Genomic DNA, 27968 nt, shown 5'->3' on the forward strand with positions numbered 1-27968 from the left:
CATCTGTCTTGACTACAAAAAGCTTTCGAAAACTACTGCCAAAGAAAAAGCCGTCATAATGAAACGAGTCCTTAAGAATGTAATGTTAAATAAAACTATAAACGTTTTTGAAAAGTGCAAACTGTTAAATATAATCTACAAATCATGCATTACTGTAACTTTAAAATAAGGTTTGTTTTTTAGCTAAACAAACTAAAAAAAGTGTTAGACACTAATTGTTCCCATTTTGGTATTAAATGTTTTTAAAATTCTACTAATCAATCTTTATATCTTTTAAATTAAATATATATCATTTCTGCACTGTAGATTATATATATATATATATATAGGAATGAAGTAAACAATGCTTAAGTGTTTTGTATTGGCTTTTGTCAGGTCACACAGACACCCATTTAATATGCATCTTTTGAGTTGAAGGGTCTGCGATTAAACTTCCCAACAATCCAGAAGTCAGCGTTTTATTGAAAATAAAGATCAAACTTTCTCCTACTGATGGGATTTCAACTGTAGGAATAAGAAAATACACATGCAAAGGAAGCAGGTGGGCCATATATGATAAACTTTATCATACAACAGAAGGGAGATGAGTATCATTTATAAAGTATCATTCACAATAGATTTACAAATATTATAATAATAATAATAATAACTCATAGTTTAAGAAAAGAAAACATGTTATTTACTAAATCAGACCAAAACAAGACTATTTAAATCTGTACAAATGTCTTCATCGACACCCAACAATTAATTTGTTGATCCTCCGATGATGATGATGATGATGATGATGCCAACGTCCACAATGCACGTTTTTAAAAGTTCTCACTCTGTATGTACAATGGATCATCACGGTTCGGGAGAACATGAAATAAACGAAGCATTTGCATCGCATCAGTTCCAGCATTATCCCGCCCTTCAGAAGGCAGAACAAGACCGAGCTGGAGAGGAAGACAGTTTATTTCTCGCAGGCATGTCCTCGTTTTCTTCACTTGATGTGCAACAGCTTCTCGGTTTCCACTTTTAAGCGTTTGCGTTTCGGTTGTACGACGTCGTCGTCGGAGTCCTCCGAATCCTTCTCGGCCTCCGCTCGCGTCTCCTTCTCCACGACTACCGGGAACGTCTGGTCGGGGAAAATCTCTAGCAGTTTCTCCTCGAAACGCAGACTCACGGCTTTACCCGCCTCCGCCACTTCAGAGTCGGCCTAGGATAGAGAGGAGAGGGGAAAGAGTGTGGAAATGTGAGGACGGGCGAGGAGAGAGCAGGTGGAATGCAGGCCCAGGGATGAACGGGGTGAGGAGGAGGAGGAGGAGAGAAGCACAGAAAGGGTTAAAACTCCTATTTTAGCCGCTTCGGGCGCCAGCACTGCTGAACCCATCGGTGTGGTGTACGAAACATCTTACCTGAACATTACTCTGTTTCTCCTCATCATAAACCTGGATTATTCGAGACATCTAAAAAGGGCAACGACGTCAAAAAAAACAAAACAAAAAAAAATAAAAAATACAAAAGAAAAGGGGGAAGAAAGATTTTATACCATCCACACAGTGAGGTCGCAGCCTCATCTGGATTTAAAAATGTCCAAGGAGCACAATTTTCGGTTTGCTCTTAATGAATGCCTTTCGGTTAGAAGGCATGAGCAAACGGCCTCTGAATATTCATGAAGAAAAAAACTAGAAGGGGATTTGCCTTAAAAATATTAATTAAAAAAAAAAAACTGCCGGGGGAATGATGACAAACAAACTAAATGCAACCCAGATAAAATGAGTGGGAAAATTACAGAAATGGTTCATAATAACGTGCTTCTTTGACATGAATGCCACAATCACCACTTTTAGTGAAGACAGTAAAATGCTCAACGCATTTTACAGTCATCTTCAGACAGAAATAACATTACAGTAACCCTGGAAATCATTCGTGCTACAGTTCATGGGTGTTTCTACAATTCAAGTTCTTCTCCCCACAACAAACACCCTATTTGTGAATTTCAAGCATACCGTGGCCACCGTGTTAAACTCAGACACGACTAACAGATCAAATTACCTAAAGTGGACGCACACTTCCTTTTGTAAAACAAGATCTGCTGTTGCTGATGTAAAATGAGATTTGCTGTCTGTAACATCAACACTCAAAACTTACACAATTAACTAAATTATAAAAATGACATCAAAAATGCAACTTTTCAGAGTTATTATAGACTAGCTGACAAGCTGAAAATAAAACCATTTTCGGTCTAAAGCTTGAACTGAAATGAAAATGGAAAATATTGAATATTAATATTCAAAATAGTATCTCAATGGCACTAAAATAATAGTTTCCGAGATACGTAAAACTGAAATGGAATAAGCCGTGTACACAGGATGCGAGTTTGAATGTATCAGAGCTTTTTAGTTTTACGGACACTAAACACATACACTTTACTGACAGACTCCAAAAAGACCCCATGAAATCAAAATGAGAGTTTTGCCCCGGTTATCTTTGCTGAGAAATTGTTCCTCGCGTCATTATGACTAGCAAACCTTGCAATTTAAAAGCACGTTGACCGCAAAAAAAACAAAAAAAACAAAGAAAAACCCACCCAAACTTCTGTTATTAACAGGAAATGCATAAACTCGCGGAGTTTGCTTCGTGGGGTCTTGAATGAATGTCAGAAACAGTGAACGACTGCAAAACTGACGTTCGTATCATGCATATTGTCCAAATAAAAAATACTGAACAGTAATCAAATGTGTCACACAAAAACAACGCTCGACGTTAAAATAAGCATCCCTTCCGTGGCGTGAAACACCACAAACTGTGTTAGCAGCTGATTAATGCTCGGCCTGACTGAAAGCGTTCTTTTAATAATTAGTAGTGGTGAGCGTCAGAGGCAGTGAACTCATGCTAATCCACCACATGTTGTCATGCTGTGTTTCATACTCTCCGTGTACTCGTTTCTCACATGCACCCCCACACAGGTTAAGGACATGCCCCGTACTCACCTCATTGTATTTGGCACAATTGCTAAAGACCAGGCGCACGTCGGACACAAACTCTTTAGGGCTCTTGTAATTCAGATAATGTTTTCGCTGCAGTTTCCGCTTTACCATGGTCAAATCCATCGGATGCTTTATTATTTTATAGTAATTGGGTACCTGGAGAGAAATCAAGGCTTCAGCATTAAAACTATAATGTTGAACACAGGGATCTCTTCTAAACCCTTTGATTTGCCCTTCAACTCAACCTTATAAAAGAGAATATGTGCATCTCATAAAAAAAATGACTACTATTAATACCGTTTAACAGTATTAGCCAAAAGCTAAAGGCCCATAATGCACTGCAGCAAACTTAAATTTCTATGCTCCAGTGTTGTTAGCTAAAACTAAAATCATTAAATATTATATTCATTTATTAAAATGAAGCTAAAATAAAATGTTACATGGAAAACAAACTTAATTTTGTAGTACTTAAATATAGAACTGTAAAGTTATAAAGAAAATAGGCTTAAGTACTAAAATGAACTAAAACGTAAGTAAAATCAATTAGGAGTAAGTTACTAGGACTATTACAAATCATTTTCCATAACTGAAATGTTTCCATAACTGAAGGTAATAACTTAAAATAAAATAAATATCAAATGAAAAAGAATAAAATTGAATAATGACAAACTTGAATAAATACAATAACTGCTCAGATCAGAAGGTATATTATGATTTTAAAAATATAAAAAATTTCACTCTAGTTGTGTACTTAAACTTAAAATATTTAATAGTGCTGGGTAACAATTAATCAAAAAGGTTTTTTAAATATATGCGTGTAACATGTATATTTATTATGCACATAAAGACACACATACAGTATATATTTAGAAAATATTTAGATGTAATTACATGTACACATTTATATTCATAATTTATATTATATTCAATTATATATAAATATATATAATATTTAAGCATTTATTTTAAATATATATGTGCATGTGTGTGCGCGCATTTATATAAACATAAATATACAAAAGCACACACACATATATAAACAAAAACCCTTATTTTGCATGCGATTAATTGTTGCACAGCACTAATATTTCAATTTTCTAGAATATCGCTTGTCAGGAAAGAGAATTTTCTTGGTGGTCATCTTAGTAGTGCCCTCCAGTCATGTGACTAAAATATATATATTATTTATATATATATATATATATATATATATATATATATATATATATATATATATATATATATATATATAGATAGATAGAATAAGAGAAGTCTGAATAGCTGAAAAGTCTGAAAGCTGTTTGTTTGTCAGTGTGACATTTAAATAACTTTTCATACCAGGAATTAAATCTGTCAACATTAAAATCACTGCCTCAGAAGGAAAAGCCTATGTAGAGAGCAGGACAGCTCACTAGGTTTTAAAACAGAGCCACGGACTCAAGTAGTTATGAAAGAGCAAAGTGAGGGGGTATATAAGACCAAATCCAAAGAAATTACAAAACCATTCTTATTGCCTGTCAGCCTGATGCATTATTGCATTCGCTCAATAACGTAATTACACAAGAATCATAATCCTGCTATGACAAATAATGGCCCAGAGGCTCAAAACAGGTTTGAAAACAGATGACTGGAGTCACTACGGATGTACACGTGAGCGATGTTGCCGTTTTAAAAGCTTTATTGCAGCTCTGTTAATGACCTAGCAGAAAGGCAGGAATTAAATATTAGAGTCCGTACTGAGAAATGGTCCAATTACACATCTGAGCTCTGCCCTTTAAGAACACTTCATCTGCATTTACGGGAAATGAGGATATTGTGGGCTTGATGGAAACTCACCGATGAAGGAACAGGCTCTTGAAACTCTGTACTGAGCTCATGACAAAACACATGCAGCAGCAAGCGCTCGCAACGCTACGAATACAGGAAGAGAGAAGGAGAAACATTAACAATCTGCACTACTGAGGAACTCTGGTGATAAAGCTTTGTGTTATTACGTCGGGCGTCACATTTTTACGGAAGTCACGATAGGTTGTGCAAAAAACCAGCACCAACTAGTCTTCGACCAACCCACAGTTCACTTAGTTTCTGAATATTTTCTGATAGTGTGTGTATGTCAGTGACTCACTCGCTGGTCCTCTGGACTCATGTCCTCCTTACTGGGTGGATCATCATCACAGTTGTACTCCATCTCTGGATGTGAGAGACTTCTGCAAAAGGTGCACATCCAATCTCCACTGCAGCAGAAAGAAGGTGTAACGTCATTTAGCACCACACAAAAAATAATGTTGGGTTTTTATATTATGTATTTTTATATTCAATTGACTTGTTTTTATTATAAAAAAGTCCCTCTAAAAAACCTTGCTACTTGTCATACATTAGACTATTAGAGACTTTAAAACGCTTACATATTTTTGCTCTTTTGTTGGTTTTAATTGCTTCTATTTTCCTTATATGTAAGTCACTTTGGATAAAATGTCTGCTAATGAGGCTTGAAAATAGCTTCATTGGCATCGGAAATTTCCACACACAGTGTCATGAAAAGCTATTGGTAAAAACTTAGAAAATACTGGTGTTACAAATAAAATTAAATAATGATGATAATAATGTCAAAGAATATGCCATGAAATCTATTTTAAAACAAAAAATTAAATTAAACTGAAAAATAATTTATTTTTGCTATAGATGGCATCTTAATAGAAATACTAAAAGAAAATAATAAATAATATACACTAATCAGTTATGATTAGTAAATATTAAGGTGTAAATTAACACAATCAGCTTTAATGTTAATTTCCTGAATTTAGATAATGAATAGCAAATGACTTGCTGTTAACCAAAGTGATTAAGAGTCATACTTCAGCACACATTGCTAAAAATTCATGGATTGCATAGAGTTTCAAACCAACAACCTCTCAGTTACCAGCCCAGTTGTAGTACACAAAAACAGCATTAATGCTGAATTAAGTGTGTCGCTGCATCTGTACAGATAAAGCCGTATTCTTTACCTGGGAGAGGATTTGAGTGTTGGAATATGGCAGGTCATGTGGAAGACTTTAGGACAGCGATCACAGCACAGCAGCTCTCCTCCGTTCTGACACACGGCACACCAGTCCTCGTTCGGGTCGTCCTCCTTTCCTACAGTGGTCTGGCTGTTGGCGTTAGCGGTGCTCCCTGGCTGACCCCCATTTGACGCGGCGGTCCCATTGGTTAAAGGTGTGCTGGAGTTTGGCTTCGTACAGGACGAGCGCTGATCGCTCTGTGGTTCAGATTTAACATTTTCACCAAGTGTTCTTAAAATGTCCTGGACTGAACCCGTGGACACGGAGCCGAGGATGGGAAGAGGGGGGGTTAGGCTTCCTTCTGGGCTGCTCATCTGGTTTGGCGAAGGAGTGCAACAGATAGGCATTGCATAACACGAAAACAAAGTGTATCTCTAAGAACCGAGCCGAATAAAAGTTACATTCATATTTGAAAAGAAACTCTAAGCTGAAGATAAATACCATGCAAGCACTCCGTCTGCCATCTTTACAGCGCTCCGTTTTGACGTTTGCACCAGAATAGCTACATTCTTCCTCAACTCCCGGTTCCTGTTTGACCTTCACCTGGTCCACTGCCGTGTTCCCCGTCCCAGGTCTACCAGCCGACCCACAACTGAACCCACAAACAAATAATTTTTCATTTAATCTCTCTATTTCAGATATACAGGTACTAAGCTATACTTAACAACAGCTGATATTACCGTAATATTGTTCAAAGAAACGACTCAAGTAATAAATACTAATGCTGACCTGCCCCTGCTGCCCGTGCTTGACGTGCTGGACGGACGAGCTGGAGTGTGAGAATTAGATAAACCTAGAGTAGAAGAGACAAGGAGAGAGTGTTAAAAGAATCAAATCTTTCGAAAATTAACAAGTCAGCAGACATTGTTAAAGCTAATGGCAAAAACCAAATGTAAGTGAAATTATTAATTAATATTTTCATCAATTTCCGAGAGGTACAATATGCTAAAACAATTCTGGATGTCATACAAAATTGGATTTTTAAAACTTAAGCATTCACTTTGAAGTGTAATCATTTACAAAGGTATAATTTAAGGCTTTGTTAAAAAAAAAAAAAAAAAAAAAACACTGGGCACAATGACATGAACAATATGTTAAATTAAAAAAAAAGAAAAAAAGGGGTTGAAACAAGTAATTTTAGAGAACCTATAAAATACTCCACATTATTACACTATGCACAAAAGTGGTAATATTATATTAAAAATATTATATTTTTATACTTTTATATTTTACTTTAGTAATTTTATGTGCATGTCTCAATTTTATTTTATTTTTTTTTTTTTGCAGTTGTAGTATTTTAATACTTATTTCAAACAGCGACCTGCTCTTCCTCCATTAACTGTTTTTATTTCAATTACCAATAAATAGCTTCTTGATAGTTTTAGGTATAGTAACACTGTTGCACATCAATGCATGTATATGCCAGCTGGATTTATTGGTGAGACTGGCACATAGTGCTGGCTGTGTGGTAAGGTAGCATATGGCATTAATAATGCTTGTGAGGCTAACGCAGCCTTGAGCCCCAGGGTTGGACGATGGTTGGACGAGAGACTTCGCCATACAGAACCAGAGGCGCTGAGCCGGGCAACTAGCACAGCCTTGGCCCCCAGGCTGGCTGGATAGGAGTTTATGCCATATAGCACCGAGAGCAAGATGAGTATGGAATACATTAAGCATATATAAATATTATACATACCAAATTCTGCTGTGCATGAATTTTTCATGACATTATAGAAATGCATGCTAATTTATACAAACATTTGGGATCCAAAATTCACAGAGACAGTACCTGACGACCCTGGGGAATGTGTGGAAGGTCCGGGTGAGGGATTGGTGGGGCCAACAGCAGGATATGAACTAGCAGAAATATACCGACTGAGAATGTTATCCAGTGTGCTCGAACCAGCATCTTCAAGCTGAAAAAACAAAAACAAAATTTGTTTTTCCAACACATGAGCTCCAAATCAATTCAGCTTTGTTTAATTTTGCTTCAGTTAAGGAAACGTCTGCTACATATACATCATATATATATATATATAAAAAAAACAATAATAGCCGATCCAAGCATAGAGATTGTCTTTGTCTCATTGCCTTAGGTGCCTTAAACCTAATTATGTTTAAAACCTTTATTGCATTTAGGTCCAAAAGTTATTACATTTAAATGCTTTATTACATTTAAGCCCAAATGTTATTACATTTAGGTCCTTTATTATGTTTCCACCCAATAATTAGATTTGTATCCTTATGATCACACTTTCTGGAGACTGAACTTACAACCTTTGGGATACCAGACCAGATCTAAATCACTAAATCATTCCACAACATACAATCATTTGACAGTCAGTCTAAGGAAATGCAATAGTAAGTTACCTGAATAGGAGGAATGTCGGGCAGGCAGGGCAGGTTTTCAGGGTTTGTGACTGATGGTATGAGCTCTATGGGTGCGACAACAGGGCTAGTGGGGCCACGGTGAATGTGGGCATTGGCCATACTGGCACTGGTGGGACTGGTGGGGTTGGCAGCACTAATGTTGTGTAGCGACGCCACAGGGAAAGGCCCCGCATGCCCAGGATTTGAGTGCTATGAGGGGGGAAAAAGGGAAAGGTGTTGGAAAATGACAAAAATACATTCATACAGCAGGTACATTGACTTTTTTTCTGAATGTGGAATCTGTTGTTATATATATATATATATATATATATATATATATATATATATATATATATATATATATATTGACATATGTGTAAAAGGCAAGACAATTTACTATCTTTTTTTTCTAAAAACAAAGAAAACAACTTCTGAAAAATGTAATATTCAGCAAAAGTAAACACTGTCCATATTTTTAACAATATAAAAAGTGTGTCATATAGTAAACGCTGTTAGATATTTAAACAGTTAATTTTTTAATTTCCAATTCCATGCTTTCGCATGCTTTATTGGTGTCAATAACAGAAATGCTTACTTTCCTTAAATGACAATAATTGCTTAAAGCTGCAGTCCGTAATGTTTATCGGTTAAAAACTATCCAACATCAATATTTGATCAAACTTTACTTTCACAGCGGAATGTTAAATAATGTTTTCTAATTGGGTTTTGAGCATGGCACGGCATCATTACGTCATATGTCAACATGAAGCAGTCCCAGCAAGACTGGCTCATTCGGCTGAGGATAATTATTTAATTAGGCTTCTCTCACAACAGCTGGAATAATTAAATGTCAAAAAAATCATTTTGATGGTGGATTGTAATCCATATTACATTCACCCAGGCTGGAGCCACGCCGAAGCACAACCCACGTGTGGGAGATAATACCGCAAGGAATGGCAATAACAAGTTTTCAAACATAGACGGCGACAAAAGAGGCAACACTTACGAACTGCAAATTTATAATAATAAAAAAAAAAAAAAAATTACGTTTGATATTTCGTACACTTATGTTTATATATGAAATATGGGTAGTCTATGGTGAAATCTTTCTCTTGATTTGGTAAAAAACAAACGAAGATAATTCTCTCTCATGCTATATGTAACTCTAAAAATGAAGATACATTCTCATGTTATTTATGCTGTCACACCATAGGACAATCAAAATGACAAAGAATAGAGAGATCACGTGCAAAAACTCTCACCTGTCTCTGTAATTGAGGCTGCATCATAGGATATGGTTGCCCGTTGAGTCGGGGCTGCGTTGAAGGCATGCGGTTCTGTGTTGATACCATGCGCATGTGATGAGGTGGATACATGTGAGAGGAGCCATTAACTCCACCCCTCTGAAGGGCCTGCATACTAATGAGCCTCGGTGGCTGAAAAGGAAGAAATGACAACCTGGCCCTTAGAACAACAAATCATGCAATCAGGAATACGTTGGATGACTATTATTTCAAAATTAACAAATATTTATAAGGATCAACAAAACATCATTTAGCTGATGTCCATTCTGAACAAATCGTACAGTTCTTTCAAAATTAAAGGTTTAGTTCACCCCCAAAAATTAAAATTCTGCTATTAGTTACTCACCCTCATGTCGTTCCAAACCAGTAAGACCTTCGTTTGTCTTTGTAACACAAATCAAGTCGCTGTTTTTGTAGTTAAACCAACAACTTTTCACTACTCACTCTATCTAAAGAATTCTACAGCGAATAAACTAAGCAACTGAAAATAAATGAATCAAAAATAAGATGTGAAAATGTTATTTTCTGGTCTTTATACGTTCAGTCAGATTTTGAGCTGCAAAATATGATAGCCGTTATCAATACTGTGAAATAATAACAGCCACTCAATGTGAGTTATATAAATAATTTTAGCAGCACCGCCATTTTGTTTGGGAATTAATGAAAACGTAGACACCAAATAAAGTTAATTTAATTTGATTAAACAGACAGGCCAAAAATAAATACTTTTTTTTTTTTTTTTAAATCAGATATGGTCAAAAGATCAGATCTGTGCAGTAAAATTTGCAGCCTGAGTTGTGATATGTATGAAATGGTGGAAGATGCAACTTGGAGGAGAAAAATGGTAAATTGTGTTATTTTTAGTTTTCTTCGTGCAAAAAAGTATTCTCACAGCACAGCATCGTTTTACTGATGACTTTACCATGTTTCTGGATCTGGAACATATCAGTTGCATTGCTGTTCATGAAGAGTCAAATGGCTTTCAGATTTCATCAAAAATATTTCAATTTGTGTCCCAAAGATGAACAAAGGAACGACAGGAGGGCAAGTAATAAATTAACAGAATTTTCAATTTGGGGTGAACTTACCCTTTAAATCTTCCTTTTAAAGAAAAAAAACATTTAACAATGTTAATCTGACAAATATGAAAGACCTTAATGGTCATAAACATTCACCGAAAAAAAAGAGCTGGTCAACCAGGTTTTCCAGCTTTATAAGCTTTCCTAGATAAACAGCACATATAACTGGTCCAGAATAAACCAGACATGTTTAGAAAAGCAGGAAAGTCTTCTATCTAGTCTTTAACTTACCGGTTGCTGTATACTGGTTATCTGTGGTGGACCTCCTTGTCTGGGATGCTGGGACATCTGTGAAGCAATGCGCATCTGCTGCTGAATTTGTTGCTGATGCTGTTGTTGCTGCTGCTGCTGCTGTTGGTGCTGGTGCTTTTGAGCGATTGCAGCCTGCTGCATGTGCTGCAACCTCAGCTGGGCCAGGTTGATCTGTCCTGAGTGCTTACCTGGGTGGTTGTGACCGGGAGAGATCTGCTGATTGACCATCATTTGGGGAGGAGGAGCAGTATGTGGCACTTTTTCAATAACCAGATTGCCTGGACAAAAAATAGAAGAGAAGGCATCAATGCACCAGAAAGCATATAAAAGCCTGCTCACACCAAATTTGAATTTACACCAGGCTCCTAAAATGTTAATGTAAAAATTAAATAAAATACTGTATTATTTTTTATAATATCAAATAAAACAAAAATATACGGGGACACAATGTTTAATTTTAAAATGTATTTATTAAAACTTTTCAAAAATTTGGTGCAAAAGGACTTTCTCTGAGTGTGCTATAAAAACAGGTTTCAGCTGCAAGTTTAGTTAGTGTTAAGTCAGTACCAAGATTAACCACATTCTTGGCCCAGAAGGTGGGGTCGCAGAAGAAGCGGACAGCTCCATTACTTTGAGGTACTGGGTCCACACGGGTCTTCATAATGAAGCGCAGCTGGTATGTGATCTACAGTGTTGAGAAAGTCCAAAAAACAAAACAAAATAAAACAAGAGAGCAAATGAGAATAGACACACAGGAGAGAAGAGTTGATAGCAATGCTGTTTGTCATTTAACTAACTGATGTCAGCAAGGTCCATGTATTGATTAAACAACATCCTTTAAAATTAAGTGAGCAGTTCTGTTTGAAATAGTGTATGTGGCATCTCCAAAGACAGAAGTGTTATTGTTGGAAAGTGTAATGCCAATATAAATGGCACATTTGCAAAAACAGAGCCTACAGGTGTCAAAGAAGTAAGGCTGACCAGTCTCTTGCTGTAGAGTAGGGCTGTGCTGCTTCCATTACTGATGGCCCAGTTGGTGAAGTTGAGCACATGAATGATCTGCTGGGCCAAGCAGCTGATGTCCCTCTGTTGACTGAGCAGCTTCATACTCCTGTCTTTGGTCACATTCTTTGCATGGGGACAGAATGATAAGGGAAGAGAAGAATATTATGAATAACTGAAATGGAACAAATTCTGGGCCTCAAAATGATGAACTTTCTAAAGCCAAATTAGGGCCCATTAACATCAGATGCAGAGAGGCAGAATAATTGTGAGGAGTTTCTAGAAGAACAAAAAAATTAATAAAATCACTAGACAAGTCAATTACCAGTGTTATTTATTTACAAGTTAGTGTTATTTTTTTAATTTGATCTGTCAAACGATAAAAATAATAATATCTAATAAATATACATAGTACACACACATTTTCATTTTAGTTATAGCAATTCAGTTAGCCACAAAGCAAGGTTGCATTTTTTTAAACACTTTTTTAATTTGTCATATATTATTGATATTTTGTTACAGCTCAATTTTGTGAAATGAACACATTCAGATGTACATGCTATTTCCATGCATGTCACACGGCACACTTTAATTTCACACTTTATACTCCAGCCATCTAAAACATCATCTAAAAAAATTCTCATTTTATTCATTGTAACACAATGCATTAAAAGCAGTAAAGTAGCCAGTTATCTCACTGTTCTGCTCTGCTTTTAGCTCAGTGGAAATTAAATGTGGGCAGTTTCTGATGTCTAGAGTCAGATCCTCATAAAATCGGTTCACAAGCACTCACACATGACACGTTTATACCAGGTAAAGACAGCCATCTGTCTGTGCTGCCCACTCATGATTGGATCACCAGAAATGGACATTAGCATCAGGCGTAAATATAGACTGTTGTTGCTTAAAGGTTCGCCACTCTCTAAGGGCTTCATGAGATGAGAGCAGTGAAGACTCCCTGAAGATGTAACATCAAACACTGTGACATCTGCAGGGCTAGATTCATCACAGACTGGTGTGAACTGGAGTAAAAGGTGTCAATTGGGGCTAAATTGGGTTGAGCCCTGAAGGACAGTGTTGTAGGTGTCTAATAAGCAACACTTCCCCTTTCAGGCATCCATAGGCCAAATGTGAAAATGCAGCCAGTCTCAAACAACCTTCAGTGCCCAAATTTTCCTTCAACATTTCGATACATTGTTGTGTCATACCCAAAGGGCTTCATACTTCCGTCTCGCATCAACCATTTCTAAACACAAGTAATTTTGTTCATATGCTAACAGTTTTGCACCAATTCACACCGTTGGTAAAAAAAAACCTCCATAACAATTTGCGAGATCTATAGCATGTGATAAGATTCACGCAGGGTGATTACTGAAAAAACACGATGACTTTGTTATTAACAAGCATCCCAGGTCATCCAATCACAAAGGGTCAGCTGAGACTAATCATTGTTCAAATCTAGAATTAGTATGTAGCTCCAACGCCTTATCTGCGTCAATTTAGGATCTGGGCTTGGTTGCATGAAAGACCTTAAGTAATTTGACTTAGTGGTATCTCTGAGAGGGCTTCATTTAGAGTGTTGCAACAAACACCTTAACTGTCACACTTAACTAAGTGTTTAAACGAAGCGTTTCACGGTAGTTCCTGGCAACATATGGCAATGGGCGCCAAGGTTGCTATAGTCACCACATCTCACAATAAATGAATATGACAATAAACAGAACATAAAATACAAATCTAACAAAAATAAGTGAGCACTGCCTGTCTCTACGTGGTTTTGTATACAGTCGTTACCAAGGAAGCAGCTTTGTTCCTAAAGAGAAAGTGCCCTAATACGCTCATTTGATTTATTTTTTATTTGTGCAGGTCTTAAAAATTTCTAAAGTATTAGATTTGTGCTTAAAAATCCCCCAAAAAATAAATAAATACTGTGTTTAAGATAACTTAAGGGAGCTGTTTCGATCCCTTCAGTTTATCAAGGGGACTTTGTAGCAACACTTAAGGGAACACTTTAGCAGTTAAGGTGTTGATTCAGGATCATGTCTTACACGTATGTAAGGTTTGGTCACACCTGCACTAAGGGTACCATAACCTTATAATAAAAGGTTTTCTTGTCTTAAAGATTTTCCTGCAATCAGGCCCAGATTTCATCTCTTAATACATGCATCATTTACTGCACCACATGTGTTACCGCATGTTAAATATGCATAAACCACAAACAACACATCTTGAAAGCTTCACAGAGCTTCAACAAATAAACTTTGGATACACTGGCATCACTTAATGTGCATTTATTAATTTAGCAGGCGCTCTCATCTAAATTGAATTATCTCTGCCTCTGCATGAAGGGCTTTTAAATTTTTCTCTTTTAAATACACAGTTGTTTTCTTTAAAGTTGTAATGAGTTCCCAGTTTCACCAGGTTGATTGAAAGGTCTTTAAGTCTTCATATATATATATATATATCTGTGTGTGTGTGTGTGTGTGTGTAAACTATGTGTAAATTATTGCAATTAACTGTTTAACAAAGCTAATATATATTAGCAGCCTCAATCTATGTCAATAAAAAAAAAACATTGTGGCCATGATCAGCTTCAGCAGCATGTGTAAATAATATATGAATGGCCATGTATGAGGTTATGGGGCAATAAAGAACGGCCATATGAATTTTGCGTACACCATGTAAGCTGTAAAACTGCAGACAAAAACGGTTTCAAATGCAGTTTTGCAAAATATTACTTTATTGGTTGAAAACCACCTCATGTGAGTGTGTATTGCACAATTGACAAATTTCAATAAGATTTATTTTCAGTTCGCAATTTAAATTACTGCAATTTGATGGTAAATGGATAAGCAGCTAACAATGTTTAGACTAATAATGAGCCATCATTTTCTCAGTTATTTGTTACGTCTTAGCCATCCATGCAAACTTCTTTTAACTGGAATTTCAGACTTTTCTCCTTCTGAAATCAAGTGTTTTTTGATGGCTGTATTCTTACCTCCAATTGCTGAAGTAGAGATTTGCCTTTCTTGTTGATTTCATTGATGAGAGTAAAGACTGCTATTTTTATCTCATGTTCCACCTTCTTATGCGTCTCAGAAACTTCTTTAATTCTAAAGGGCAAAAAAGGCAAATGAAATGCATCCCATTTTTTACATTTATTACTAATAAAAAGTGCCTCACTTTTTTCTATAATAGAAAAAACAAGACCTATAAATTTCATCAGATAAAACTGATGGTAAATATGCAACAGAGGTCCTACCTGTTTTGCACCTGAGATGCAGAAAACTCCACAAAGTTTCTTTTATCTTGCAACTTGGTCATGAAGGCCTCAATGACACTCTTCTGGTTTTGAAAGGCTTCTTCCAGAAACTGGTACCTACAAAAAAGGAGGTAGAGGTGAAGATTATCTTAAATGCTGCGTTAATTCGTGAGTTTTTGGGAGTTATAAACTGTTGTCTGCAAGAAATTATTTTTTATTTCTGGATGACCTATTCCGTTAATACCATGCTTGTTCTGGTTCTCTTTTCATTAAAAGTTTCTTGCTCAAAACCGCTTTCATTAAGTGCCAGGTGATTTAATACAGATGAAGATGATCATTATGATGATGATGATGGTGTGTGGTTACTGTAAACACTGTGGTCCAGCTGACCTGTGTTCTTTGTGTTCAAGTAGCTGGCAGTCTCTGCAGGTTAGAGTGTCACATGTCTCGCAGAAGAGCTTGAGAGCCTCTTGTTTGTGTACCGGACAGAAGACGGGTCTCTGGCCTGACGTCCCAACTGATTCTGCAACACAGAACCACCTGAGTCAAACACATCCTTTCCTGCTCATTTCTCCCCCCCCACCCTTTATTCTCCCAGTCTATGACTGCCATATGTTCTCATATGCCCCTTGCCAAACTCAATCAAAATGAGGGAAACTAAGTGGGTTAGCTTTAATGAAAACAGTACTGGCTGAGCAACCGACTCACTCAAAACTCAGCCTGTTTCCATAGCAACTGTATTACGATTCAGTCTGCTAAATGTGCAAAACAGATACTCTGTAGCATTGCTGAAAAATCCAAACTCCAACAAGACCACTAAACCAAAGCGGAATGATTTAGCGAAAACAATCACATCGCAACTGCTTAAGCAACTGAACATGCAAATGAATTAGCTTATGGCACATACCAGAGGATACATCCTCTTTTTTGCGTATTTTATGGTCTTTAGTGAATTTGACCCGTTGATGTGCTTCAATGCAGGTTTTACAGAGCCACTCCCCACATTCAACGCAGAATCCAATGGCACTGGCATTATCTTCACAGCTGGTGCAAACCTGTTACAGGGCAAATAAATGATGACATCTCTTAAAATAATGACCAAAAGATTGATGTATTGACTTAAAAAGTAATGAACGACAGAATGTGTGCAAATAAAGCAAAGTTTGAATTAGCGAGGGGAATACCAATTGATTCACTGGTTGTCAATTTGATTTAAAAGCAATTTTAGTTCAATTTGAAAACAAATGAGTTTCTCAAATACATTTATTGTATGCTGAAATTGCAATTTTAAATACACTGTTGACTAACACAACATTTTTATTTAAAAGGCATTTCAGGACTGATGTCAAGATTTAATTTTTTTTTTTAACAGAGGCTGTTTTTACACGCTCTAAAATCGATATCCCAGGGCTAATGCTTACCTGTGTAGAGTTCTCCACTGATGTGCTTGTGGCTTCTGAAGTGTCCTTGACAAAGTAATTGTCCACCATGTCGATCTGTTTGTACTCCTGATGGCACACCATGCACCGCATTACGTTCACTGCACAAAAACATACCAAAAAAAACAAAAAAAACCAAGACAGAGTATGAAAAGTCTAGAAAAAAACAGAAGAGTGCTGCAACCTTGTATACTATGAAAAGGAATACGAAGTAAGAAAAGAAAAGATGACATTTAAAATTAAATTGTTCATAATACAAGTGTAAATCGTGTTGGTTCAGGAATAAATTTTTCTGGTTCTATTTACAACATACATATACACATACATAATTTTTTTTTTAGCAATGGGTTGTCTGGATAACTAGTTGACTTTCTAGTGTTCAGAGGTAACTGGTTTCGTGTTCACCTGACCCCAGGTCAGATATGTTTATTTAAGACACATTCTTGCATTTGTAAAGCAGTCGGCCATCATGACATCTCTAATTACTACAGAAAAGCTTTCATCATGACAAAAGTATTTTCTTCAACAACAATGAGAAAAAACAAAAGATCTGCAGTGGTGATTGTGACTGGACTGACCAATCAATAAATAAACTGGGGACTTCTTCCTGACCCATTGTATAAACTTTTTTGTTTTTGTTTTTAAATAAACCATGCAACCCAAGATAAAAAAAAAAATACAAATTCATAGGCTTAAGGAGGTTTTTCCTCACACGCATCAACCTTCCTACAGGGAACGCTGAATTTCTTACGGAAAGTGCATAAGACATACACAGTAATGCTGACTTCTTATGCATTTAAAATCTAATAAGGAATTTTGATTAATCAATAATTCATAAGATTTTATTACCCATTATTGCCATCCGCTGCAATAACCAACAGTCAGCTCTTTGTGTGCGTCTTGCAGCAGCATTTCACCACAAATAATGATCTATTCATAAAACTAATTTAATTCTATCCTAATTTAATTTGAAAAAATATTGAGTTATTGGACACGCCCCTCCCCCATCCATCACATGCAACACCCCCACCCCCACCACTTTTTTTTTCTTGACAGCCTATCAGTCCCCCCACAAAGCTACAGCTAGAACCAGTCCAAACCGGTTTGAGCCAGTTTGCACTGGCTCATACCGCTTTCAGCCGGTTTCCCCCAAGCACCCAGCTGGAAAACCCTGCTGATGATTGGCTGGTGAGAGCAGCTGGAGACACACTGCACTGAAACACAGTGCAACTCACAGCTGAGTTACTCTGTACTGATATTAACTGGAGGCAGTGATGCATTGCCTGAGGCACATCTATTCATATGCAGAGCCCTGGAATGCAATCAAAATGCCTTATTCAAAAACGGTGGTTATAAATCACTCTCTTTAATATTATGACACACCTAAATTGCGTTTGGGATCAAAATGGGTGATTGATTTTACATTAGGTTTATAACAACCGATTCAACCTAGCAACATTTACAACAGTACTAACAAACTGGAGCACTTTATGGAAATTTTGGCTAGTTGTGAGATGTTAAATTTCATAAACATGGTGTATACTGACAAAAACGGGTTGCTGGTGTTTACATTTCTTTAGGAATATTTATTTGCACTGGACGCCAAGGAAAGACTCCACGAACTGTCTGAAAACAAAGCAAACAGAGCAGACAGCTACAGTCAAGCTGAGAATAACAGTTTGACAATTGTAGTTGGACAAAGTGTTTGAGTACAACAAAGTGCTTGTTGAGATTCTACAAGCAGCAAAGTGTGTGTCACGCAGTTTTCTCAGTCAGTTACTGCGATGAGTCACGCTGGTAAACTCTGAGTTACCTCCCCCTGAACTTTAATTAAACGTCTACGACAAGGCCAAAACAAACTCGGCAAGTGAAGGAACCCTTCAATTACTGATACAATACAATGACGAGTAAACTACCAAATAATATAGCTTAAGTTTAGGGCATCATTTATACACCTGAAAAAAAACAAAAAAATACAAAATGATGACTGTTTGTTAATACTTAATATTTCTGAAATATCTTTAAAGCATCAAATTTTCACATTTTTAATTATCAGAAATTAACAGTTTAAAACCATGACTTAAAAGGAGAAAAAAAAATACATTTAAAAAGAACCGGTTGCAAAAAACAACAATTGCAAAAAACATGATTCCAGAATAACCCTAAATAATTATATTTTTATTTCTATTCTATTGGTTTTCTTTTTATTTTAAAAGCAAAATAAAACTTTAATTACTGTGACCTAATGTCTAACACTAGCTCTATCTATTCTGTTTCTGTCTACTTATTCTTATAATTTATTACAACTACCATTTCTATCCAGCAAGTCAAAGAGAACTAAATCGTCCTTCCTGATAAACTGGTATCACCAAGAATAATAGGATAAGCCACATAATGTTATACATGAATTTTCATATACGATGAATTACTTGCTCCGCAATAATTGCGGTCACTGTTTTCAGAGGTGGAGTGTTTGGGAATGCAGTCGTGTAAGAGCAGTATACAGAAATACTTTGATATCAGACTTTGCTCAGGCATTTTAGAACAACCAAAACAACTTTTTACATGCCGTACAACAAGATCGGTCCACTGATTAGTCCTATATTATCCCATCGTGCAAAGTTACATAACTTTTTTGATGCGCTTTGTGGAATATATTCTGTAAATGTGTTTCCATCGTAGATAATGCGTATTTTGCATATTTTATATCAGATAAAAAAAAAAAAGAATTTATGCACATCTTGGCATTTCCAATTATTGTTTTTTATGCAATATTCCAAAACGTGCAACTGAATTGGCAATCTTGAGAAAGTTAAACATTTACCTACAATGTCTAATCAATCTTTCTAATGAAAATGGGATTGAATATTGGATCCATGTCTGCAACGCATTGAAATTGTAATGTGACACCCAGTGTAGTCTATTCAATTAAAGCAAACAAACCTAACAATACAAAAAAAAAAATTCAGTACAATGAGCACTGGTCCTATACGATCGTATTGATCTGACCACATTCAGTAATAAAGGTGAGGAGACAGCTTCATAAAGAGATCTAAAGAAAAATTTAAATCTATGCTTATAAACATACATCAGTGATCTCTTATATGGGTGAATAAACACACAAAAAAAAAATCTAAATAGCTTTACATGCAGAAGCGAATGCTGAGTTCATCTATTATTAACTACAGTGCATGGTGCTAACTTATTACAAGAAACGCAAGCATAATGAATAATACACTGCACTCTGGAGTCAACAGCAAAGCAAATGCTTGACCAAAAAAAAATAAAAATCAGGCTGATCATTTCATACCACCACTGCACCAATAACACGACAATACATTGATAGCGTTTCGAAACACCACACCGAAACGAAGCCATGAATTGCAAATCGACCACCACAGCATTGCTTCAAGCCTCGTTTAAAAGCAAAAAACACAGCATTTGTGGATGACACAGTGTGCATTGTTAAAGACAACCATTGTGGGTGAACGACAACCTGAGTTAAGGTCACGGGCCGTGACCCCTGCATTATAACATCCTCAGTTACCTCGTGTGTTAACCACATTAGGTGGCTCCTATGGCGCAAACATACTGACAGCGGCAGATATGATCATCAGCAAACAGACATCGACGTGCCGAAACATCAGGGCCGTATGTCTCAAAGTAGACCAGCACTGTCTGATCCCCTCCTCCGCTGAGAAAATGGTGCATAAATGTAGATTGACACCTGTCACATCACCTGACTGACCATGCATAAGGCTGTCATATCTTTACATCCATTTAAAATCGAATGAATCAACTTTAGACAAGGCCGACTATATTAAAAGGTTGGTTAATTGGACGATCTATGATTAGTATGTAACGGTTGGATCGTGCAAGGGCTCTCAAACTGCTTGCTAGTGTGAAGTCAATGTTATTTGTATGCTGCTTCAAAGCAGCTTAACAGGAAACGTTTATAACATCATGCCTTACAGTCGCATTTAGCAGATTAGAGCTAGGTGGATATTACAGCTTAAATTTTGTGATCGCATAAACAATCAAGCAGTTCAGATTTGCAATAAAGCATACATCTAGCGCATGCACGTGAATGAAATTGGATGTACAAATATTAACTTTACAAATACTGCTGTGCAATAACAGTTAACACTTTGCAAAGGCAATTAGTTACATTGCTCTACGCGAGAACATGTATAGTTATTGCAACAACAAACTGCGGCAAACTATTAATCGGTAGTGCGTTGCAAGAACAACTGCAAAAAAAATATAACAAGGTTTAAACAAATTAGGACTTTACAGATTAAATAATGCAAATGAATGAATGGCCGTATCTAACGGTACAGTGCTATGGGGAGCATGGGAACGAATAAACTGTTACTGAATAGAAACTAAAACTAATATTTCAAAATCCTATTTTGATATAGTGTAAATGTCATCTATCGAGTATATTGATGAAAAATGCTATTTTCACTTGCTGTAAATAGCAAGTAGCCCCTGCCCTTTAAAAAAATTAGGTACTTATGCGTAAAAATATATGGCTGCCTTTCAGATTTTACGATAGGGGTCATTCGCGCATATATTTGGGAAACGGAGAAATACGCCGCTAGCAATTAACTAACTTCACGTGACATGGCAATGCCGAAGTTAACGAATAAGTTCACCGGTAAGTTAGCTGTCAGAATACTACAAACCCTAACCGTACGCGTTAAACGACGAGACCCAGCTGGCGATGTCGCACGCATGCGGCTGACTGCACGCCGTCATGTGTAAACTGTTGAGCAAAGGATGGTTTCTGGATTTTCGGGAACAGAACTTCCCTTTTCCGAAACTTACCAATGCGAGTGTCCTGTCCGTGAGGACCCTGCACCGGGACGGTGATCTTTCGCTCCGGCTGCGGGATGCACTTGAGGCAGAAGGAGTGCAGGCAGGGCAGGAGTTTGGGTTCACAGTCGCGGTTCTGGAGACTCTGTTTACACACAGCGCACGTATCCAGCAGATTTATCGGGGCGGCAGGGGTTGTTGAAGAGGAGGAGGTTGAGGATGCTGGTGGAGGAGGCGACATCTCGTTAACGAGAGCGGGTGATGCGCCAGCAGCGGTGCTGTCCGCTGAGGAGGAGGAGGAGGAGGACGGCGGCGGTGGCTCGGCGCTCTCGGTATTTGGGGTCCCGTCTGTAGCTCCGCCGCCGCCGCCGCTGGATGTCGTCAGCGCTTGGGGAACGGTCTCTTGAGACTTGAGCTCGTCTGCTCCTTCCTTCGGCTCCGAGTCGATTAAAATCACCGCGTCTGGGTCTTTTGAGGCGCTGTCTCCGTTATCCTCCGTTCCCGAAGCCCCTACCTCCATATTTGCGGAGCTCTCCGTACAATCTTGGCCTTTGTTGTCCGCCATCTTTGCTCCTCTTTGAACCGCCTGACGTTCGACGCGCTCAGAAAATCCGATCGGCGTGACGTCATGCCGTCGCTCTCGTGTTCGTCACAGAGAAATACAAATGAAAAAAATAAACAATTAAAGCCATATTACTTGTTTTTTAAGTATATCGTGAATTGTAAAATAGAAAGATATTATAGCGTTGCATGTCAAAATCATACGTAAATGTACAATGAAAATGTGCAATATTTTTTTTATACTTTAAATAAAAAAAACACGTTTTTAAAAACTTTTTTTTGGTATGAAGTGTCAATTTTTGCCAGAAGTTTTACTGATTAAAATGTTCAATGTCAGTATCTTCATAATTGATGCCTCTAATACTGAATAAATAGAATGTTTTTGTGATTTGAATGGGTAGTGGTTTAATGTATTTTAAAGCAACATTTCTTTACATTAAAGGTCCGCTAATTTTTGTTGTTGACGGAAGCGTCACACAAACCCATTATAATTCTTACAACAATAACTCCAGCGGTTTCTTCACTGCTATGTTTTTGAAAGTAAGATGTTTATGGGCGACCAATTGCGTCGTTGACTATTTTTGTGCACGTAAAAGCTCCACTCATTAATAAGTTTTACACATAAATATTTGAATAGTGCTTTGAGAAATGTTTACTCGATGATTCACACGAGACGTGATTTATTCCGTGTTACATGGAGCGGGTCGCCTCGTGGGGGCGGATATGCTGGGATCACGTGGCTTTTGCAGATCGTAAAAGAAGCGTGCTCTTTAAAATCAGCAGGGGAAAAAAACACGCTAACATGATATGTGCCCATTTTTCATGCTAAATGATAAAGTCCCGTGTTACAAACAAATGCAGTGACATCCATATTTTATACGGCCTTCACAACACTACTATCAAGACTTACTTAGATTCTGAAGATAAATGGAATATGAAAATATTGTGCAAGTGTGAAGGGGAAGGAGATCAAGGAATTAGATTTTTTAGTAATCAGTTTAATCTATTTTTTAAAAAAACAGTTAATGAGCAGTGTGCACTATTTTGGGAGATCAAAGGGGGGAAAAAAACCCACCCAATTAAGCAAGATATCCAAAATACCTCAAGACTCAAACTGACCACTAATTGCAAGTAACCAACCGCTGTCTCATGCAAAAATTTAACAAAAGTTAAGCTACTTTGAACGTTTTTGATCAAAGTGTACGTAACTCATAGCAAACGTTAAATGTTCGAGTTGATTCAAAAGATGAAGTAATCCGGATCCCTACGTTTTTCTTTCTATGTACAATATAAACAGGAATAGCATTAGAAAAGAAATTAAAATGACTAAAAGTGTGGAATTTAGTCTGATGGTGTAGATCATTTCTGCTTTCCATTTCAAGAATTATTGATGAAGTCCAGAGCAACTGAAGTTTTTATTGAACATTTTATTGTATATTTAAAAAAAAGAAATATTACAAAGAGTAAAACAAAAAATCTAAATGAACTAAATGTCCATCAGTTTATTGTACATAAACAAAATTATTATAAATGTCAACACACCCGCATGAACTATTTTACTGTATGTATACAGTAAACAAAGGTGAGTTACCGATTTCCAGAATTGAAATGGACGTCTTGTTTAATTTTGGTGTAAAACCATGAACTATACACCAGCTTACCCTCTTGTTTGCACTACAACACTATTGCTCAGTTGTGTTTTACAAAGACTTTTTTCTGCATTCGTCACCAAAACAGAATAAAACACCACCACCACCACCACCACACTTTGGTGATCCTCTTCTTTAGCAAAGTCTGATGGTTTCAAGATGGCGTTGCACAGTTTTCTTCCTAAAAGTCCTGTCGAATATTCTCTTTGTTCTCATCACCCTGTTGCTGCTTCATCTGTGCCACTTCGTTCTCCAGCTGGACGATGGCTCGCTCGATCTCATAGTTCTTACTAACAAGCGACACCCAGCTGTGAAAGCATGAGCAGAAACGATAAGTAATAAGTAAGCCAATTCAATTCAACTTAAAACAATTTCTGCAAATGGAAAACAAAGACTGACTTTGACTCAAGTTCTCGTAGTTTGGCTCCTCCGGCTAGCTGATCGTTTTTGCGCTGCCAGTTCAGGTCCTGTATCTGCTTTCTGAAAGGGCAACAGAAATATTCAGATTACTCTTAAAAGCTAGTTAGGTAGTTTGTGCACAGCCACATTATACAAGACCTGTATGTAAAGTAAATTGCATTGACCTACAAGTCACTCACCTAGCCTTCTGCAGCTCCTTCTGTGCATTGTCAATCATTAAGGCCAAGTTACTGTTTCACAGAGAAGACAACCGATTATGGTCAACAGAAAATCCACAAACAGAACTGACACTTGTTCATCGATTTATATTGCATAATTAAAGTATTGAATAACATTTTAATCCTATTTTAAAGGAACAGTTCCAAGCAAACCAAACAGCTAATAAAAACAATCCTCACAACTCCATTTCAATTAACATCTTGTGAACTAAAAATCTGCATCTTTGTAAGAAACAAACCCATCTGAGCAGCTTCCAGCTCAATTGTGTCCTCTATCTAGACCGGTCAAATGATTATTTACATCCAAAATAAGTTTACATAACGTGCGTGTAGAGATATTTATTTTGTGTTTATATATTATGTGTAAATACGCACACACACAAAAATTGTTTTATACATTTTGTATTTATAATATAAAATTATCAATATAAATATATATACCCAAACATGTAAATATTTAGTATATGTAAATATAAACTGTGTGTATTTATACATAAATATACACAGTGTGTACACATTTTGTAAACAAAACGTACAGACGTGATTAATAGGGTTTATTCATTTGACTACCTCCATCTACAATACAGCTTTCTTCAATGAAAAAGTCACCTCTATTGAATTATGTACAGTTTACAAGCTGTTAAAATGTTAAACCAACTTAATAGATTTATCACAAAAACAACTTTTTACTTCACAAGATGTTAACTGACTGACTAGATTTGTGTAGATTGTGATGTTATCAGCTGGTTTGGGCTCTTATTTTGGCGGCACCCATTCGCTGCATCGGTGAGCAAACGATGCAGTGCTAAATTTCTCAAATCGGTTCAGATGAAGAAAAACTAATCTAGATTTCGGATGGCCTGAAGGTGAAGACACCAAGTTTTGTTAAACCATCTCTCTACATCAAAACAGAGTTTGTTGTGAAAGATTGAGATCTTGAACGATCTGTTCACTTACTCATTAGACACCTTCCAGGCATTAGATCCATACTGAGCCATGAGCTCGAGGTTTTCAATGCGCACTGCCTGATGTTCCAGCTGTGCCATAGAGTTATTGACACAGTCCTGCCATGCTGTGATGTCATTCTTCTGCCCAGATGATGGAGCAGGAAGCTCATATCTAAGACGACATATGAAAATCTAAATTTACCAGGTTTTAAGTGATAAAAGCAGGTACCTGGTGCATCTACCAACAAAGGAAATGTGGGAAAAAAAAGTTAATAAAAATTAACCCAGGAACTGTATTTTAGTAAGCCTTTTTCTGCAAACCTCATCTGATCTTGCTCCTCTTGTGACGCTTGTGATCTCATAATATTACCACCCCTTAATGTGCAAGTTTCGACCCAAGGAGCCGTCATTTTGATTTTTCAAGCAACAACAGTTACTAGTTCAAATGCCATGGCGAAAGTTTGAGCAAAACATGCTAACAGAGCCTCAGGGAAGACAAGAGAGCGGTGGATTTATTTACGGTAACCGCTGCCACACAGATCTAATATGAATGCGAGATTTATTTCCCAGATGTTTACCATCACAGATATAACTAACCAACTGTTCTGTAGCCTTTTTTAAACTAAACTTGTGTGATAAAAACTTAGTTTAGTACTCGCCTGCCTCTGACAGCCACTTTCTGTTTGTGACCTTTAGATATGTGCACGCAGAAAACCATAAAATATCAGAAGATTAATAATAGATTAATAGTAAGAACACTGATATGGTTTATAACAGAATTAACTATGACAATGAGAATCAAAACAGTTGTACGAGCTATATTCTGAAAAAAAGGGGCGGGGAGTACCAGCTCATTTGCATTTACAAAGACAGACAGGAAAACCAGCCTGTTTCTCCTTCCACTCAAAATAAGCATTTTCAAAATTATATAAATGAATGATCTGTGGGGCATTGAGATGAAACTTCAGACACATTCTAAGGACACCAGAGACATTACATTTAGTAAAAAAAGGGGCATAATATGTCTCCTTAAATAGCAACCACACTTTATTTTTTTAAACTCGAAACATGCTCAAGATTAATTTAGGCCTTCCTGTAGATTTGTTACACCACTCCAAAACGAAGATCGTCAATAATCACTAACTCTCATGTCAATCCAAACCTGTTAAAGCTTTGTTCATGTTAAGAACTTAAATTGTTTCGGATGAACCAGGAGACTTTTGACTGCCACACAATGAACAATAAAGAACAGTTATTAATGACAGTGATTAATTTTTCATTTTGCAGTGGAGTAATCGTTTAAAAAGGTACAATACGGGACTAGCAATGCCGTTTTTTTTTAGGGAAAACCGTCAATGCAAATCAAGTCTCTTTAGATAACATGTACTTTATCAACGCAATGTTGCTTAAAATAGGGATTCCATAAATAAACAACTGCACGTTACAAAAAAAAATTATTAGGGCTGCACAATTAATCATTATTCAATTAATCAGTCCACATATTATTCTAAGAGCTTAAGGTGTTTTTCCCTTTCTACGGGTTATCTAAAAAGGTTTTTTCAAATGTTGTAATTATAGTTTAACATCTTGCTTATTTTTACATTTTACAATCATTTCAAGAAGAAAAGGAATAGTTGACATTTTGACTTAGTACTATAGAGAACAAAAAAAAAAGTTTTCAGCTTCATGTCGTAAGAAAATGTCATTAAGATGCTTCAAGCATCATTCAGTGTAAACTGTGTTAATCCTCATTAATAAATCACAATTACGATTGGTCATAATTGTGCAGCCCCAGAAGATGAGTATAAATGTTTATGTGCTGCTCCTGCTAGAGGTATACTTTTGAGACGTGATTGCTGTAACTATTTTTGTACAGATGTGTGGAGGACAAGAGGATTTTTTAGAGTCCAAATAAACAATAAACACCAGATTTATTGCAATTAAAATTTTCTGCTTCATAGAATTACAGTCGCCCACCTATAATAAACTCACCTCTTCATACTGAGCAGCTCCATGGGCTGACGAGCAGCTAGTCTCTCAAACTCATTCCTCATGATCTCTGTCTAATAAGAACAACAACACACTAAGATTACGGCGTGAACATCTGGATTATAGTAAAGTAGCAGCAGGGTATTTTTCTTGTACCTCAAAAGCAGAGAAATCCGGTGTGGACAGGTAGCTCAAGTAGTTCTTGGTTGGTCTGTATCGTCTCGTCTCTTCCTCCACCAAAGCAGCTGCCTAAAGTGATTCAAACCGATTCGGGTATAACTTATTTACCGTTAATAAAAACAAAAGTGCTTAAAACAGAAACGGGCATCGATTAAACGACTAAACCGTCTCGTTTAGACACCAGAAGTAAACGCAGCCGTTAGGGGTCTGCATAGGTGCAACATTACTATTTGTCGTCGTTTTGAGGACGCCGAACACACAAAAAGACATTTCCCGTTTACTTACGGCTTCTCTGACACCTGGAGCGTCATAACCCTGGTCAAAATAAGGCAGAGCGTCGACAAAAACATCACCAGCGACTGAAGCCGGTCCTGCCATCCTTAACAAACACACGCTTCCCGCTCTGCTTCTATTATGACTGAACTGAACGGCAAAAGAACGCGCGCG

At 36.9% G+C, this 27968-nt stretch overlaps 2 protein-coding genes across 3 annotated transcripts; both read right to left on the reverse strand.

Annotated features, from left to right (window-relative positions):
• Positions 1 to 544: 544 nt before the first annotated feature.
• On the reverse strand, positions 545 to 22238 carry trim33 (tripartite motif containing 33). Of its 2 annotated transcripts, XM_043247336.1 has the most exons (20): positions 21570 to 22237; positions 16722 to 16840; positions 16208 to 16355; positions 15691 to 15823; positions 15301 to 15417; positions 15037 to 15151; positions 12018 to 12164; positions 11604 to 11721; positions 11016 to 11314; positions 9664 to 9837; positions 8402 to 8611; positions 7821 to 7947; positions 6761 to 6824; positions 6473 to 6623; positions 5978 to 6345; positions 5098 to 5206; positions 4809 to 4883; positions 2976 to 3128; positions 1398 to 1448; positions 545 to 1198 (listed from the first exon to the last, which is right to left on the reverse strand). In XM_043247336.1, the coding sequence occupies exons 1-20, from the start codon at positions 22120 to 22122 to the stop codon at positions 983 to 985; spliced, it is 3447 nt and encodes a 1148-aa protein (XP_043103271.1). In that variant the 5' UTR covers positions 22123 to 22237; the 3' UTR covers positions 545 to 982. The 2 variants fall into 2 exon arrangements, with proteins under 2 accessions (XP_043103271.1, XP_043103273.1); XM_043247338.1 differs by lacking the exon at positions 1398 to 1448 and having other exon boundaries at positions 21570 to 22238.
• A 1287-nt stretch (positions 22239 to 23525) lies between these two features.
• bcas2 (BCAS2 pre-mRNA processing factor) lies at positions 23526 to 27939 on the reverse strand. Its single transcript, XM_043246129.1, has 7 exons — positions 27807 to 27939; positions 27498 to 27590; positions 27345 to 27415; positions 25363 to 25524; positions 24367 to 24417; positions 24167 to 24247; positions 23526 to 24075 (listed from the first exon to the last, which is right to left on the reverse strand). Exons 1-7 carry the CDS (start codon positions 27897 to 27899, stop codon positions 23949 to 23951), a joined length of 678 nt encoding a protein of 225 aa, XP_043102064.1. The 5' UTR covers positions 27900 to 27939; the 3' UTR covers positions 23526 to 23948.
• Positions 27940 to 27968: the final 29 nt, after the last annotated feature.

Source organism: Puntigrus tetrazona, chromosome 8 (assembly GCF_018831695.1).
Source record: "Puntigrus tetrazona isolate hp1 chromosome 8, ASM1883169v1, whole genome shotgun sequence".
In the NCBI taxonomy this organism is placed as follows: domain Eukaryota; kingdom Metazoa; phylum Chordata; class Actinopteri; order Cypriniformes; family Cyprinidae; genus Puntigrus; species Puntigrus tetrazona.